The 16,904-nt window shown below is 43.0% G+C and overlaps 1 protein-coding gene across 5 annotated transcripts in view; it reads right to left on the bottom strand.

Moving 5' to 3' along the window:
- Positions 1 to 16,904, bottom strand: part of LOC121292583 (transmembrane protein 87A-like) — a 92,786-nt gene that overhangs the window by 61,173 nt on the left and 14,709 nt on the right. For 3 of the 5 annotated variants that reach the window (XR_005946293.1, XM_041214736.1, XM_041214737.1), the window contains exons 2-5: positions 13,182 to 13,242; positions 10,937 to 11,031; positions 8,771 to 8,887; positions 1,026 to 1,076 (exon numbers count right to left, since the gene is read on the bottom strand). Coding sequence is in view for 4 of the 5 variants with exons in the window: in XM_041214736.1 (XP_041070670.1) it covers positions 1,026 to 1,076; positions 8,771 to 8,887; positions 10,937 to 11,031; positions 13,182 to 13,242 (324 nt within the window). In the remaining variant the exon portion in view is untranslated. Of the gene's footprint in view, positions 1 to 1,025; positions 1,077 to 8,770; positions 8,888 to 10,936; positions 11,032 to 11,794; positions 11,841 to 13,181; positions 13,243 to 16,904 lie in introns of all 5 variants that reach the window. The other 2 variants (XM_041214739.1, XM_041214738.1) reach the window with 2 other exon arrangements.

Genomic DNA, 16,904 nt, shown 5'->3' with positions numbered 1-16,904 from the left:
AATCTTTTTTAAACCACATTACTCACAACATTGATTTGTTACTACAAAGTGTAGAATACACTACAAATCACAGCTGAACATTACTTACAGCCTCAGTATGGAGCCACTAGGTACATCTGAAACTGTGAAGTTTACTAGCTGCTAAATTAAATGAGTTTATAAGATAAAAAGCAGTCCAAGCTCATGTGCAGCAAGACCTGGACAATATTCAAGCTTGGGCTGATAAATGACAAGTAACATTCGTGTCACACAAGTGCCAGGGAATGACCTTCTCCAACAAGACAGAATCTAGCCATTCAATGGCATTACCATCGCTGAATCCCACACTATCAACATCCTGGGGGTTACCAGTGACCAGAAACTGAACTGGGAAAGCCATATAAATACTGTGGCTACAAGAGCAAGTCAGAGGCTGGGAATTCTGTGGAGAGTAGCTCCTCCTGACTCCCAAAAGCCTGTCCACTATCTACAAGGCACAAGTCAGGAGTGTGATGGAATACTGTCCACTAGCCTAGATGAGTGCAACTCCAATAATACTCAAGAAGCTCGACACCATCCAGGACAAAGCAACCCGCTTGACTGGGACTCCATTCACCATTTCCAACATTCACTCCCTCCAATAACAATGCACAGTGGCAGCAGTATGTATCATGTACAAGATGCACTGCAGCAACTCAAAGGCTCCTTCAACAGCGCCTTCCAAATCCGCGACTTCTTCCACCTAGAAGGATAACAGCTGCAAATGCATGGTAACACCACCATCTGCAAGTTCCCCTCCAAGCCACATACCATCCAGACTTGGAACTATAACACTATTCCTTTGCTGTTACTGGGTCAACATCCTCCTTTCCCAACAGCATTGTGGGTGTACCTATACCACATGGACTGCAGCTGTTCAAGAAGGCAGAGTACCACCACCTGCTCAAAGGCAATTAGGATGGACAATAAATGCTGGCCTAGCCAGTGATGCCCACATTTCTATGAACGAATAAATAAGAAGAACACTAACCTCAAGATGCACTCACCTCTTTCAGGGGCTCCAATTTCTTCACATGGATTAAAGATGAATGGGAGAACTGAAAAAGAAAAATGACATTACCACCTTGAAAAGAGGCTGCAAGGGGCTAGAAGTTATGCTGTTATATAAAGCTCTGGTAAGACGACACTTGGAGCACTGAGAACAGATCTGGGCACCACACCTTAGGAAGGATATAATGGTCTTGGAAGGAGTGCAGTGTAGATTTGGCAGAATGATTCCTGGATTCCAAGAGTCAGGCTACAAGGAGAGGTTACATAAACTGGGGTTGTATTGCCTGTGATTTAGAAATTAAGGGGTGATTTGACCAAGGTTTCCAAGATATTAAGGAGACACATGGGCCAGATAAACTTTTCTGCTGTTAGGGAGTGTAGGGCTAGGGGATGTAGTCTGAAAATTAGAGTCAGACCTTGAAAAAGTGATGTTAGGAAACACTGAACAGGAAAAGGCGCACGCGGAGACAGGAGACTATGCTTGGGTGAGACAGAGACCAAATGGGTAGCGAATTAGGTTCAGGTGGGAATTTGGTGCATGGGGGAAAAAGAGATATGGCATATATAGGAATTATTCTAAGTAAATTAAGAAGGTAATTAAGTTGCCTAAATAACATAAGTAACAATAACAGGACAGGACATGTTGCAGCTGTGGAACGTGGGAGCTTTTGGATGCCAAGGCAATCCACGACAAACATGTTTGCAGAAAGTGTAAGCAGCTAGAGGAATTCCAGACCAGGATTATTGATTTGGAAGTTGAACTGCAGACAATGTGCAACATAAGGGAGGGCGATAAATACCGGGGCACTTTGTTCTGAATTCAGACACATCTCTTAGAATCTGTTTTGGTCAGCAGTGAGGGACAAGAGCATGTGACTGAGAGTGAGGCAGGTAAAGGGACTGAGCAGACAGTCATGGAGGAGCCTCAGACTCATAACTGTCAAACAGGTTTGTGGTGCTCACAACCTGTGTGGACAAAAGCAAGGCAGATGAGCAGGCTGACCATGGTATAGGAAGCTGTTCAAGCATGGGGAGCAAACAGGAATGTAGTGGTAGTAACAGCAGACAGCATAGGGAGGGGGATTGACATCGTTCTCTGCAGCAAAGAGCGAGAGACCAGAAGGCTGTGTTGCCTACCTGGTGCCAGGGTTCGGGACATCTGCTCAGGGCTGGAGAGGAGGTCCATGTAGGTACCAATGACATAGGCAGGACAAGGAAAGAGTTTTTGAATAGTCAGTATGAGGAGCTAGGTACCAAATTAAGCAGAATCCCAAATGTAATAACCTCTTGATTGTTACCTGAGCTACGTGCAAATTGGTATAGGGAAAATAAGATTTGAGAGAAGAATGCATAGCTCAAAGCCTGTTGTGGGAGAAGAGGGTTCTAGTTCGTGGGGCACTGGCATCAGTACTGGGGAAAGTAGGGGCTGTTGGGACGATCTACACCTGAACCATGCTGAGACCAGTGTTCTAGCAAGCCACATAACTAGGAAAGTAGAGAGGGCTTTGAACTAAACAAATAGTGGTGAGGGATCAAGCTTGGGTAGATGTAGCAAATCAAGGGGTAGAGTCAAGGCAACAGAGCAAAATAGCAATATGGGAAATGAGGGTCAGAGAATGGCAGGAAGGGACAGAGAGAAAAAAACCTAAGAATACACCAACAGTCAAGGCTAGATGTTACAACAATAACAAAAAGACAAAACTAAATGCTCTGTATCTGAACATGCGTAGTATTCATAACAAAGTAAATGATAGCGCACAATGAAGTAAATAAATATGATCTGATAGCCATTATGGAGACATGGCTGCAGAATGAAAAGGATTGGGCCCAGAATATTGAGTGGTATATGACATTCAAGAAGAATAGGAAGCTTTCTAAAGGTGGACAGGTAGCACTGTTAATCAAGGATGGCATTGGTGCTATAGTTAGAGATGACCTTGGTTCAGGAGATCAAGCAAGATCAAGTAGAATCGGATAGGGTAGAGATGAGGAATAGGGAAAGTCATCACTAGTGGGGGTGGTCAACAGGCCCCCTAACAGTAACCACAATGTAGAACAAAGTATACAGGAAGAAATACTGGGTGCTTGTAATAAAGGGGCAGCAATAATCATCGGTGATTTTAACCTACATATAAACTGGAAAAATCAGATTGGCAGTTGTAGCCTGGATGAGGAGTTCTTAGAATGCTTTCGAGATAGTTTCTTAGAGTAGCACGTTCTGGAACCAACCAGAGAGCAGGTTATATTCGACTTGGTATCGTGTAATGTGACAGCATTAACTAATGACCTCAGAGTAAAAGGCACCCCTAGGTAGCAGTGACAACAATGATTGAATTTTATATTCAGTTTGAAAGGGAGAAGAGTGGATCTAAGACTAGTATTTTAAACTTTAATAAGGGCAACTATGTGGGCATGAAAGCTGAGTTAGCTGAAGTGAACTGGGATACTAAGCCAGAGGATAGATGAATAGAGAAGCAATGGCAGACATTTAAGGGGATATTTCAAAATACTCAGAATAAGCATATTCCCACAATAAACAAAAATTGTAAGGGGAGGGCTCACCATCTGTAATTGACTAAAATAGTTAAGGAAAGCATCAAACTTAAGGAAAATGCATTTAACTGCGCAAAGATGAGTGGCATTTCAGATGATTGGTTAGAATATAAAGAACAGCAGAGAATGACTGAAAGATTAGTCAGGAGAAAGAAATTAGACTATGAAAGGAAACTAGCTAGAAATATAAAAATGGATAGCAAGATTTTCTACAGGTATTTAAAAAGGAAAAATGTAAAGTGAGTGTCAGTCCTCCAGAGAGTAAGAATGGGGAGTCAATAGTACATAATAAGGAAATGGTGGATAAAATGAATATTTTGTTTCAGTCTTCACTATCAAGGACACAAAAAATATTCCAGTAATAGCTGTAAATCAGGAGGTAAAAGGGAGAGGGGAACCTGGTGAAATTACAATCACTAGGAAGCGGTACTGAGCAAACTGATGGAGCTGTGGGCTGACAAATCTCAGGGTCCTGATGGACTTCATCCTAGGGTCTTAAAAGATGTGTCATGAGGTAGTAGATGCTTTGGTGTTAACTTTCCAAAATTCCCTAGATTGTGGAAAGTAGCAAATATAACTCCTTTATTCAAGGGAGGGAGGCAGAAAACAGGAAACTATAATAAAAACAGAAAATGCTAGAAAAACTGGCCATACAGACTCAAAAGTGTTAACTCTTTTTCTCTCTCCACAGAAACTGTCAGGCCTGCTGAGTTTTTCCAGCATTTTCTGTCTTTATTTCAGATTTCCAGCATCTTCAGTATTTTGCTTTTATTTAACAGGAAACAATAGGTCAGTTAGCTTGACTTCTATAAAAACAAAAAAAACAAAAAAACCCCAAAAAAACTGCGGATGCTGGAAATCCAAAACAAAAACAGAATTACCTGGAAAAACTCAGGTCTGGCAGCATCGGCGGAGAAGAAAAGAGTTGACGTTTCGAGTCCTCATGACCCCGTTCTGTCGAAGGGTCATGAGGACTTGAAACGTCAACTCTTTTCTTCTCTGCCGATGCTGCCAGACCTGCTGAGTTTTTCCAGGTAATTCTGTTTTTGTTTCAGCTTGACTTCTATCCTGGGGAAGGTGTTAGAAAAATCATTGAGGAGGTTATAGCTGAACACTTGGAAAAACTCAAGATCTTCAGGAAGAATCAACATGGTTTTGTGAAAGGCTAATTATGTTTAACCAATTTATTGGAGATCTTTGAATTAACATGTGCTGTAGATAGAGGGGAGCCAGTAGAGGTGCTGTACTTGGATTTCCAGAAGGCATTTGATAAGGTGCCACATCAAAGGTTATTATGGAAAATAAAAGCTCATGATGTAGGGGCATCTACATTAGGGGAGCAAAGGTATGATAGCTAAGTTTGCAGATGATACAAAGATAAAAAAGAAAATATGTTGTGAAGAGGACATAAGGAGGTTGCAGACAGGTTGAGTGAGTGGGAAAAAATCTGGCAGATTGAGTATAATGTGGGAAAATGTGAAGTTGTTCACTTTGGCAGGAAGAATAAAAAAGCAAAGTATGACTTAAATGGAAACGACCACAGAATTCCGAGGTGCAAAGGGATCTAGGTGTTTTAGTGTATGAGTCACAAAAAGTTAGTATACAGTTACAGCAAGCAATTAAGACAGCTAAAGGAATACTAGCCTTTAGTATGAGAGGAATTGATCATAAAAGTGTGCTTCAGTTATACAGGGCATTGGTGAGATCACATCTCGAATACTGTGTACAGCATTGGTCTCTTTTTTTAAATTCATTCACGGGGCGCAGGCTTCGCTGGCTGGGCCAGCATTTATTGCCCATTCCTAGTTGCCCTTGAGAAGGTGGTGGTGAGCTGCCTTCTTGAACTGCTGCAGTCCATATGTTGCAGATACAGCCACAGTGCTGTTAGGAAGGGAGTTCCAGGATTTTGACCCAGCAACAGTGAAGGAACAGCAATATATTTCCAAGTCAGGATGGTGAGTGACTTGCAGGGGAACTTCCAGGTGGTGGTGTTCCCATCTATCTGCTGTCCTTGTCCTTCTAGGTGGTAGTGGTGGGTTAGGAAGGTGCTGTCTAAGAAGCCTTTGTGAATTCCTGCAGTGCATCTTGTAGATAGTACACACTGCTGCTACTGTGCGTTGGTGGTGGAGGGAGTGAATGTTGTGGATGCGGTGCCAATCAAGCGGTCTGCTTTGTCCTGGACGGTGTCCAGCTTCCTCAGTGTTGTAGGAGCTGCATTCATCCAGGCAAGTGGGGAGTATTCCATCACATGCCTGACTTCTGCCTTGTAGATGGTGACAGGGGAGTCAGGAGGCGAGTTATTCGTCGCACGATTCCTAGCCTCTGACCTGCTCTTGTAGCCACAGTATTTATATGGCTAGTCCAGTTCAGTTTCTGGTCAATGGTAACCCCCAGGATGTTGGTAGTGGGGGATTCAGTGATGGTAATGACATTGAACATCAAGGGGCGATGGTTGGATTCTCTCTTGTTGGAGATGGTCATTGCTTGACACTTGTGTGGCGCACATGTTACCTGCCACTTGTCAGCTCAAGCCTGGTTATTGTCCAGGTCTTGCTGCATTTGGACATGGACTGCTTCAGTGTCTGAGTCATCGCGAATGTCACTGAACATTGTGCAATTATCAACGAACATCCCCACTTTTGACTTTATGATGGAAGGAAGATCATTGATGAAGCAGCTGAAGATGCTTGGGCCAAGGGCACTACCCTGAGGAACTCCTGCAGTGATGTCCTGGAGCTGAGATGACTGACCTCCAACAACCACAACCATCTTCCTTTGTGTTAGGTATGACTCCAACCAGTGGAGAGTTTTCCCTGATTCCCATTGACTCCAGTTTTGCTAGGGCAAATGCTGCCTTGATGTCAAGGGCAGTCATTCTCACCTCACCTTGGGAGTTCAGCTCCTTTGTCCATGTTTGCACCAAGGTTGTAACGAGGTCAGGAGCTGAGTGGCCCTGGCGGAACCCAAATTGGGTGTCAGTGAGCAGGTTATTGCTAACCAAGTGCCACTTGATAGCACTGTTGATGACCCCTTCCATTATTTTACTGATGATCGAGAGTAGGCTGATGGGGCAGTAATTGGCTGGGTTGGATTTGTCCTGCTTTTTGTTTACAGGACATACCTGGGCAATTTTCCACATAGCTAGGTAGATTCCAGTGTTGTAGCTGTACTGGAACAGCTTGGCAAATTGTGGAGCACAAGTCTTCAGTACTATTGACGGAATGTTATCAGGCCCATTGTCTTTCCAGTATCCAGTGCCTTCAGCCGTTTCTTGCTATCACGTGGAGTGAATCGAATTGGCTGAAGACTGGCATCTGTGATGCTGGGGACCTCGGGAAGAGGAAGGATGCAATGCATTGGGCATGGTTCAGAGGAGGTTTATTAGATTGATATCTGGAATGAGCGGGTTGGCTTATGAGGAAAGGTTGGACATACAGGGCTTGTTTCCACTGGAGTTTAGAGGAGTGTGGGGCACCTTGGTTAAAATATATAAGATCTTGAACAGTCCTGACAAGGTGGATGTGGAAAGGATGTTTCCTCTTGTGGGTGAGTCCAGGACTAGGGGGCACTGTTTTAAAATTAGGGATTGCCCTTTTAGGACAAAGATGAGGAGAATATTTTTTCTCTTGGAGGATTGAGACACTTTGGAATGCTCTGACTCAGAAGGCAGTGGAGGCGGGGGGGGGGGGGGGTGTGGTCATTGAATATTTTTAACGTAGAGGTCAATTGATTCCCTTGCCTAACAAGGATCAAAGATTATTCAGGGTAGGTGGGAACGTGGAATTCAAAACACAAACAGATCAGCCATGATCTTAGTGAGTGGCGGAGCAGACTTGACGGGCCGAATGTACTGCCACACACAAAGGGTGGTGGAAGTTTGGAACTCTCCACCGGAAACACTATCAATTGTAAATCTTCAATCTGAGCTTGATATATTATTAACCAAACTTATTAAAGGATATGCAGCAAAGGTAGGTTTTTGGAGTTTGGTCACGGATCAGGCAGGATCTCACTGAATGGTACAACAGCTTCTGTTTTTAATTTAGAGTTCCAGTATCTGCAGTAATTTGCTTTTATTCCATTTGCCTTCCTAATTACCTGCTATACCTGCATGGTAAGATTTTATGATTTGTGTTCAGGGTTACCCAGATCCTTCTGTACTGCAGCATTCTGCAATCTCTCCATTTAAATAATCTTATTTTCTATTCTTCTTGTAAAATTGTAAAATTGCCGCAAACCCCATCCACGTGTGCACCCTGCAGCACTGCAATTCCCTCCGCGTGCGCACCCTGCAGCACTGCAATTCCCTCCGCGTGCGCACCCTGCAGCACTGCAATTCCCTCCGCGTGCGCACCCTGCAATTCCCTCCGCGTGCCCACCCTGCAATTCCCTCCGCGTGCCCACCCTGCAATTCCCTCCGCGTGCCCACCCTGCAATTCCCTCCGCGTGCCCACCCTGCAATTCCCTCCGCGTGCCCACCCTGCAATTCCCTCCGCGTGCCCACCCTGCAATTCCCTCCGCGTGCCCACCCTGCAATTCCCTCCGCGTGCCCACCCTGCAATTCCCTCCGCGTGCCCACCCTGCAATTCCCTCCGCGTGCCCACCCTGCAATTCCCTCCGCGTGCCCACCCTGCAATTCCCTCCGCGTGCCCACCCTGCAATTCCCTCCGCGTGCCCACCCTGCAATTCCCTCCGCGTGCCCACCCTGCAATTCCCTCCGCGTGCCCACCCTGCAATTCCCTCCGCGTGCCCACCCTGCAATTCCCTCCGCGTGCCCACCCTGCAATTCCCTCCGCGTGCCCACCCTGCAGCACTGCAATTCCCTCTGCGTGCGCACCCTGCAGCACTGCAATTCCCTCCGCGTGCACACTCTGCAGCGCCGCAACCCCCGGGTGTGCAAACTGCATCGTCATAACTCTCTTCATGCTTGCAAACTACAATGTTGCAATCTCCTCCATGTGTGCAAACTGCAGAGTCGCAAGACACTCCGCACGTACAAACTACAAAATCGCCCCCCTGTGCTCTCAAACTACAAACTGCCCCCTCCAGGCTCACAAACTAGAGCTGCGTCCTCCACTCATACAAACTATAAAATCTCACCCTCCTCACGCACAATACAGAGCCCACCAGATAAACACACTACAGTGCTTACACCTTGCACTGCAAGATTCACACTACTCTGAGTTACCTGTGCTTTAAAGAGCTCTGTACAGTTCTCAATAACGATGAAATTCTGTGCGTAGCTTCCCGACCATCCATCATGTACTTCATGGTTATTTTCAAAGTATACAATATTCTGCTCATCCTGCAGTGAATTGAAATATATAAATTGAAGGTTTCAATGTTTCATTGTAAAATGGGGAATGGTTAGGAAAGGTGGAAGGCGGCAGGGCAGAAAGGAGGTGTGGAATTTGGACAAGGATGGGGATGAAATCGGGGGAGCGACAAGGAAGGGGGAATAAATGCCTTCCTGCTAAGGGATAGTCATGGACAGCCATCCATTACTTCTGCTGCTGATGTACTATCCAGATAAAGACCTATTGAACATTGTTCAAACTAATTCACTGAGATTTTGAGATTAAGGCCTGCATTTACATAGCATCTTTCGTGGCCTCTGGATATTCTGTGTTTTATAGCTAACTAGACAATGACAACATTTCATAATGTTTTATGTAAGAAATGCAGCAGCCATTTTGCACACAATAAGTTCCTATGAACAGCTACATGATAATGACTTGACAATCTGTCTTTTGGTAATGTTTGTTCAGGGATAAATATTGACTAGGACACCAGGGGGAACGTCCCTGCTCTTCTTCATAATAGTGTCACGGGGTCTTTTATGTCCACTACTGAGGGCAGATTGGGCCTTGGTTTAATGTCTTCAACTAAAAGATAGCATCTCTGACAATGCAGCACTGACTTTATGCTCAAGGCTAGAGTGGTTTATGAACTCACAAATCTCTGACACACAGGCAAGAGCCCTCCAACTGAACCAACACTGTTAAGAGGTGTAATAAGATGCAATATAAATGCAGCCTGTTTTTGATTTGTAACTTCACATGCCTTTGATGCTATCTGGGACCATGAGCATGGTCAGCAGCTGTGCAAAACAGGACTGCTTCCTTGTAGGTCCTTGAGCTATGAATTTCACTTGTATTCCCTTACATATCAGATTGAGTGCTGATCTGATTTAGATGTTTAAAATGTTCAGGGATTTGATGAGGTGGATACAGAGAAACTATTTCCTCTGTCAGGGAAATCAAGAACAAAGGACATAATTTTAAAAGTAGAGCTCATCCATTCAGGACTGAATTCAGCAAGCACCTTTTACACAAAAGCTAATGGAAATTTGGAACGTTTTCTCTGTGCTCTCCTTCCCCACCATCTCACATATGGCTGGAGATGTTGTGGGACAAATGGTGCCATTTCAAGACTGAATTGGTTTCTTTTTGTTATGTAAAGGTATCTAGGGATATGGAGAAAAGGTGGGAAAATTGAGTTAAGAAGTAGATCAGCCATGAGCTAACAATAGCGGAGCAGGCTCAAAAGGCTCAATGGCCAACTTCTGTTCCTGTGCTCCTCCTATCCACAGATTTTCCCTTTTCTACCTTTTCAAAAAAATTCAACAAGGTTAGTCAGAGATGACCAACCATTTAAAAAAAACCATGCTGGCTCTCTTTGATCAACTCTTATTCCAAGTGCTCAGTCGCTCTGTCCCTAATGGTAGATTCTAGTAACTTTCCCTGACAACTGACAATAGGGACAGCAAGGAAGGTTGTATTATCTTGAGCACTGTAACTCTGGCACCAACAATCTACCAAATTCAGGCGTATGGCTAATTTAGCTGGAAAAGAACACATTTCACATTATCTCAGCAGTACAGATAAATATGGCTCCGGGACAACCTGTGTCAACACAGGTCCTGTGGGCACAACCCTCACCGTGCCAGACTTGCTGCTGATCCCCATGTCTGTGGAGTAAATGGAAGGGAACATTGACTAAGGTGGGATTCAATGCAGTTCCCTCTTCATGTTACTTTCCAGAAAATGCAAGATACTGATACCTGGAGGCAGTGTTCCACCTAAGTAAAACAGCCTTATTAAAATACAACTAACGTCCCAAATTGCACCCCTCTCCCCCCACTCTTCCTCTGTCGAAGACCTTTGCCTTCACACAGCAATTTTCATTGTAACATAAACAAAATGTGTGTGGTTGCAAAGGGCAGACCAACATTCTGTTGTGCATTAGTCTTGAGACCATCCAGCAAATTGGAATTGTAGTCCATGGCAAAAGGTTGGTGAATGGCACTGCAATACAGTACTTCTCAGTCTAAACTACTGCAAATTAGACTTACTGGCATATTGAAGACTTCGTTGTAGCAGTGTGAATACCTGAGGTACCAGGAGATGTTAACAATCGATGAGGAATCACACGTGTTCCCATCAAGAACTAGATGCAAGAACGACAAAAGAAAGCATAAGCAACACTGGTCAGCAACATACTGTATTTGTAAACAATTTTACAGTAGGTCTTGGGCTCTGAAGGAGCAGTGTAAGAAATCCACAACCTGACAGCGCTGTTCTCCCTTGTTACTGCATTTTATGTCACTGGTCCTTTTGGAAAGGCACTAGAAACAGACTACTGTACGCAGCTAATTTGACCTGTGTAATCTGGAGCCAATAAAACTCAGAAGGCAGTGCCCATCTGGTTTATACACCATCAATATAAAAATGCAGAGGATCTCATATTCACACCCAGTGGGAAATATTAACCACTTAAACACAAACAGGTTTTGAGTCATACTGTGGGCAGGTGCTGGGAGAAATACCATTAACTGAACCCACAGAGATAAGTACAAGCTTAAAGAGGAGGCAGGCCAATAGCAGAAGATGCCTCTGTGCAACCCCTAAAATTCTCTCTCTGGTGGAGAAAGCGGCTTATTGCACATGGGAGGGATTTGCAATGTGTGCGCAAACAGTAAGGGATGTGACCATTTTACTCTAAATTCAACTGCACTTCAGCGTGAAGATTGATTAGATCACCAATCACAAGTATAACTGAGCATAGGATCATGGATATTGAAAAAAGAAATGACATTGCAAGATATCAATCATCTCTACTGGCCCAAGAAAATACTTTCGCTGGTAGTACCAATGATTCTTCAGGTATGAACAAGAGCAAATAATTGTTAGCATCAGAAACACATCCTCACTTTATTCAAACTTCCCTCCTTTCCTTCCATCTTCTGCTATAACACACTGAAGTCAAAAGAAAGAAAATTTCCTCAGTTTGTTATTTGTGGTGAAATCATAGACCTGTTTAACATATACTAGGTCACAACTGCGTGACAAATATTGTAAAAAGACAACCGTCGCGAAAACATTCAGAGTAAATGGGCCGATTTCTCATTCAGTAGAATGAAGTGGATTCTGAGCCAGAAAAAGGCTGGGATTCATAGGATAGTGAGTGGCCATTTCTACATTATCTAGTTAGCAGCTTTTCAACACAGGGCATCAATAAACCTCAAGGAATTGTTCAAACACATGTCTGGTTAGGACACAACTAGAGTTTTACATCCAATTAACAAGAATGTGAAGGTCTTTGAGAGGGTGCAGAGGAGATTTACTAGAATGGTTATCAGGTTCAGGGATTTTAGTTGCAATGTTAGGTTGGAGAAGCTGAGTTTGTTGTTGAAGAAAAGGAAATTAAGGGGAGATTTGATAGTGGTGTACAAAATCATGACGGGTTTAGATAAGGTAGAGAAAGCAAAGCTGTTCCCATGAGCTGATGGAAGCACGGCAACCATGGGCCAGAGGTTTAAGGTTTTGGGCAAGAGATGCAGGAGGATGTGGAGAAAAACTTTTTTTTTTAACACAGCAAGTGGTAATGACCTGGAATTCGTTGTCCACGAGGGTGGCAGAGAATGATTTCAAAGAAAATTGAATGGACGGCACCAAGACAACATAAATCCAGGTTATCATCAAGACCGTGTAAATCCAGGGTATCACTAAAACTGTGTAAATCCAGATTCTATAAATCAACATTTTTACCAATATTGTGTAAATCAATTCCCAAAGTTTCCGCTTCTGGTCAGTCAGCATTTGTAAAGAGAAAAGGTAAGTTGGGATGCCTTGGATGTCATGATCTGATGAAGGGGGTGCATATGAAACTGCTGGAAAATGGGATTAGAATAGTTAGGTACTTGTCTGACTGGCACAGACTCGATGGGCCGAAGGGCCTTTTTCTGCGCTGTAATCCTCTATGACACTTGAGGGAAATAAAGTTGCAGGGTCACAGCGAGGGCATGGGACTGATGGGATTACTCCAGAGATCTGGCATGGACTTGAGCTGAAAGGCCTCCTGTGTCATTATGGCTCTATGGCGACACCTCGAATTCTGGTCATTGAGGGAGATGCTGACTTCCCCTTCTCAGAAACAAAATATCATCCAAGTCACTTGAGCACCACCTAGTGGATAATTGTGGATCAGCCTTCCTAGGGAATTTAACAGCATTCAAATCAATCCATGCCTGCATCATCATACTCCTGTCACCTTCCACACACATCTTACATACACCCCATGTAAAAGCTATTACTTACATCTTAAAGAAATAGTGCTGCCATTGAAAAGTGTCTTCCTGAATGTATAATTAAAATTTTTCTGAAGAAAAGCAAAAAGATAAGTTTAATTTTATGTGAACAGTGAAATCTGCGCACTGAAAGATGTTTTCAATCACAGCCTAAGCTAGTATAAAAATTAATTTTGGAATATTTAACAATTTAATTCTGGGAAAACACAGCCACATTTTGCAAATCTTGGCAATTGTGAATAAAAGTTGTCTTTTATGGCCCCTCCCAAAATCTAACTTCCTCCAGTTCTATGCCCCACCAGCACCCAAACTCACCATTCCTCTAACTTCGGTCTCATCTTGATTCCCCTTCTCACTTCACCCTGTGGATTGCACTGTGTATTCAGGAGCCTCAGCTCCACGCTCTGAAGCTCCACCTGCCCCCAACTCGCCACGCCCCCTCCCTCTTTAAGCCTTCTTTAAAATCACTCATACAGATCATGGCAAAATAGATGATATATTGTTTTATGTGAGCAAGATGTTATACAATGCAATATGTGATGCATTGTTAGGGCCACTGATTCACAGTGGCTGATGCAGTTTTTTTTAAATGTTATTTTGTGATACATTGTAATGAAGAATGCATTACTGTGGTGATCCATCTAGCAGCTACAGAGGTAGTGTAGGTAAGGGATGGATCCCAACTGATCCAAATGTCAAGCAATTAATCATGGTGGTGTGGTGGAGAATGGGAATAGAGTTCTGAGCTGGCAGACTTAAGGTTCGCCCACCGCTATGAATGATAGAAAACAGGGTCACAGCCAAAGTCAGAAGTAGGTTGGCCTGGCAGCCCCAAACATCAAGCAGAATGGGGTGTGTCAACTCAAAAATTAACGGAATGGAAGCAGGTTTAAAAAAATACCAAGGTAGTGAAAAGGCTGGGAGACACAATAGTGTTTCCTTGTTTTGTCTGGGAGGCCTTCAAAGTAATAAGTACCACAAAACAATTCTTAGGGCTGAATTTTACGGTCCCATCGCCCCAGTGGGGGCAGGGCTGTAAAATGCGGTGAGCCATTCAAAAGCCCATTGACTTCGGCAGGACCATAAAATCCGGCCTGTGTAAAATTCCGCCCATAGTTTTCTAACATTTCTAAAATCTGTCCAGGCATGAGTCATAACACAGTAAGTGCACACAGATGCACAACTTACTTAAATAACGTAATGCTCATATTACAGAACAGCGCATCTCTCCAACTAAATGCGAGCAATATCAGCGAAGATTTGATAGGATGTTACTGTTTCTTGGAGTACTCATTGAAGAAATGCTGAACAAATCTTTCATCAAGGATAATGAATCTGCCACACACCCATTCTGTGGTTTCCAGGTACACTTACAGATCACATTGTATTAATAGCAGTTACTGAGGGGAGATGGTTGGACAGTGATAATATCACTGAATTAGTATACCAGGGGCCCAGGCTAATTCGCTGGTGACATGGGCTCAAATCTCACCATGGTAGCTGGTAGAATTTAAATTCAATTAATAAATCTGGAATATAAAGCTAGTCTCAGTAATGGTGGCCATGAAATTATTATTGATTAAAAACCCATCTGGTTCACTAATGCCCTTTAGGGAAGGAAATCTGCCGTCCAGATCCACAGCAACGTAGACTCAATTGGGGTGCACAACAAATGCTGGCATTGTCAGTGACACCCACATCCCAAGAAAGAATATTAAAAAAAAGTTGCTAGGCTTCAATATCACATTGGAATTATACTGAGGTGTACAAACAGAAATGATGATAATGGAAACTTCAGGAAAAAAAAGTTGAGTGAGGTATCCTACTGATCAACAGAACTAAATGCAGTGTAGAAAAATGTCAGCTGTCCGCTGATGGAAAATGGCAGATGTTACAGAAAATGAATCTCTCCATTGAACTCAGTGCATCTCAAAGAGAGAGAGACAGCCTTGGGACAGAGTTTCAACTAATTCTGTGGAGAGTTGGACATCAAGATGTGGTATTAAAAAGTAGAAACAAGGTGCAGAGGACTGGTAGAGACAGAGTTAGAAGTAACACAGAATTATGTGGGATATTAAAAAATACAAAAAGTGGCCTAAGTTAGGTTTGGAGTTCCTAATAACTGAAATCTGGCTCAAAAAGCAGGAGGATGCTTAATATTCTTGGGAACAAGTTCTTCAGGAAGGATATGGTGGGAAAAAGAGGGATAGCAGTTTTGATTAACATGTTAAAGTGCTAGAGAAGAGGATATCCTTGAGGGGATCAAAGTCAGAAATTATTTAGTTACAGCAAAGAAACAATAAAGGGGTCATTACGCTATTGGCTGTATTTTATAGACCAAATAGTGGCAACCAGATGGAGCATTTTTGCAAAACGCATTACTGAGAACTATAGAGTAGTGATAATGGGAAACTTTAACTACTCCAATATTGAATGGACAGTGATTGTGTTAAGAGCAGAGAGCAAAGGAATTTCTGAAGTGTGTTCAGGAAAATTTTCTTTATCACTATGTTTCCTGCCCAATAAGGAAGGCATTATTGGATTTAATCCTGGGGAATGAAATGGGTCAAGTGGAAAGTATCAGAGTTGGAGAGCATCTCAGGAACAGTGAGCATAATATCGTAACATTTAGATTAGTTACATAGAAGGAAAAGGAGCAACTTAGAATAAAAATAATTAACTGAAGGAGCGTTAATTTCAGCTAACTGAAGAAACTTCTAACCCAGGAAAGTTGGAGTCAAAGACTGGCAATAAGAAATGTAATGGAGCAACGGACACCCTTTAAAGAGGTAATGATTTGGGTACTGTCTAGATACATTGCTATAAGAGTGAAAGTGGTGGCAAAGCCTGAGGCCGAAGGAGTTAGACAGCAGGACAAAGCAGAAAATAGCTTGATAACAGAAGGGAGAATCAAGCTGAATATTAAATGTACAGAGGGGAACTGCAAAAGAAATAAGAGGGACAAAGAGACAGTATAAGAATAGATTGGTAGTTAACAGAAAAGGGAATCCAAACATCTTCTACAGACATATTAAAGTAAAAAGATCAGTGAAGCATTGGGGCCAATTAGGGACCAAAATGTAGATGCAGAAGACATGACTGACATACTAAATGAGTATTTTGCATTGTTGTTTATTAAGATAACTTTTCCAAAACTTTTCCAAAAAAGTTTGCTGGGATACAGGGTGAGAAAAAATAGATGAAGAGCTATCAGAAAGGCTGGTAATGCTTTAAGTGGCTATGTCACCCGATCCAGATGGGATGCATCCTAGGCTGCTGAGGGGAGCACGGGTGCATAGCAGAAGTGTTGGCCACAATCTTTTAATTCTCCTTAGGTAAAGGGATGGTGCAAGAGGACAGGAAGATTGCAAATGGTACACCCTTATTCAGAAAAATGAAGGAAGATAAACCTGACAATTATAGGAAGGTCAGTTGTCAGTGGTGGGGCAGCTTTTAGGAACAACAATCCGGAAGAAAACTGACAGCCACTTAGATAAACATGGACAAATACAAGACAGTCAGCATGGGATTCTTTTTTGATGAAGTAACAGAGGGTGGACAAGTGTAGTTCAGTTCATGTTGTGTATACAGACTACAAAACGGTGACTGAACTGCCACATATTAAGCTTGTTAACAAAATTCTGACCAGGGATAAAAGGGGCATAAAGAATGGTTACAAAATTGACTAAGCGACAGAAAACAAAGAGTTGAGATGAATTAATGTTTTTCAAAC

Source organism: Carcharodon carcharias, chromosome 20 (assembly GCF_017639515.1).
Source record: "Carcharodon carcharias isolate sCarCar2 chromosome 20, sCarCar2.pri, whole genome shotgun sequence".
Lineage (NCBI taxonomy): Eukaryota > Metazoa > Chordata > Chondrichthyes > Lamniformes > Lamnidae > Carcharodon > Carcharodon carcharias.
Note: the sequence above shows the minus strand (reverse complement) of the source record. Positions and strands in the feature narration are given on the sequence as shown.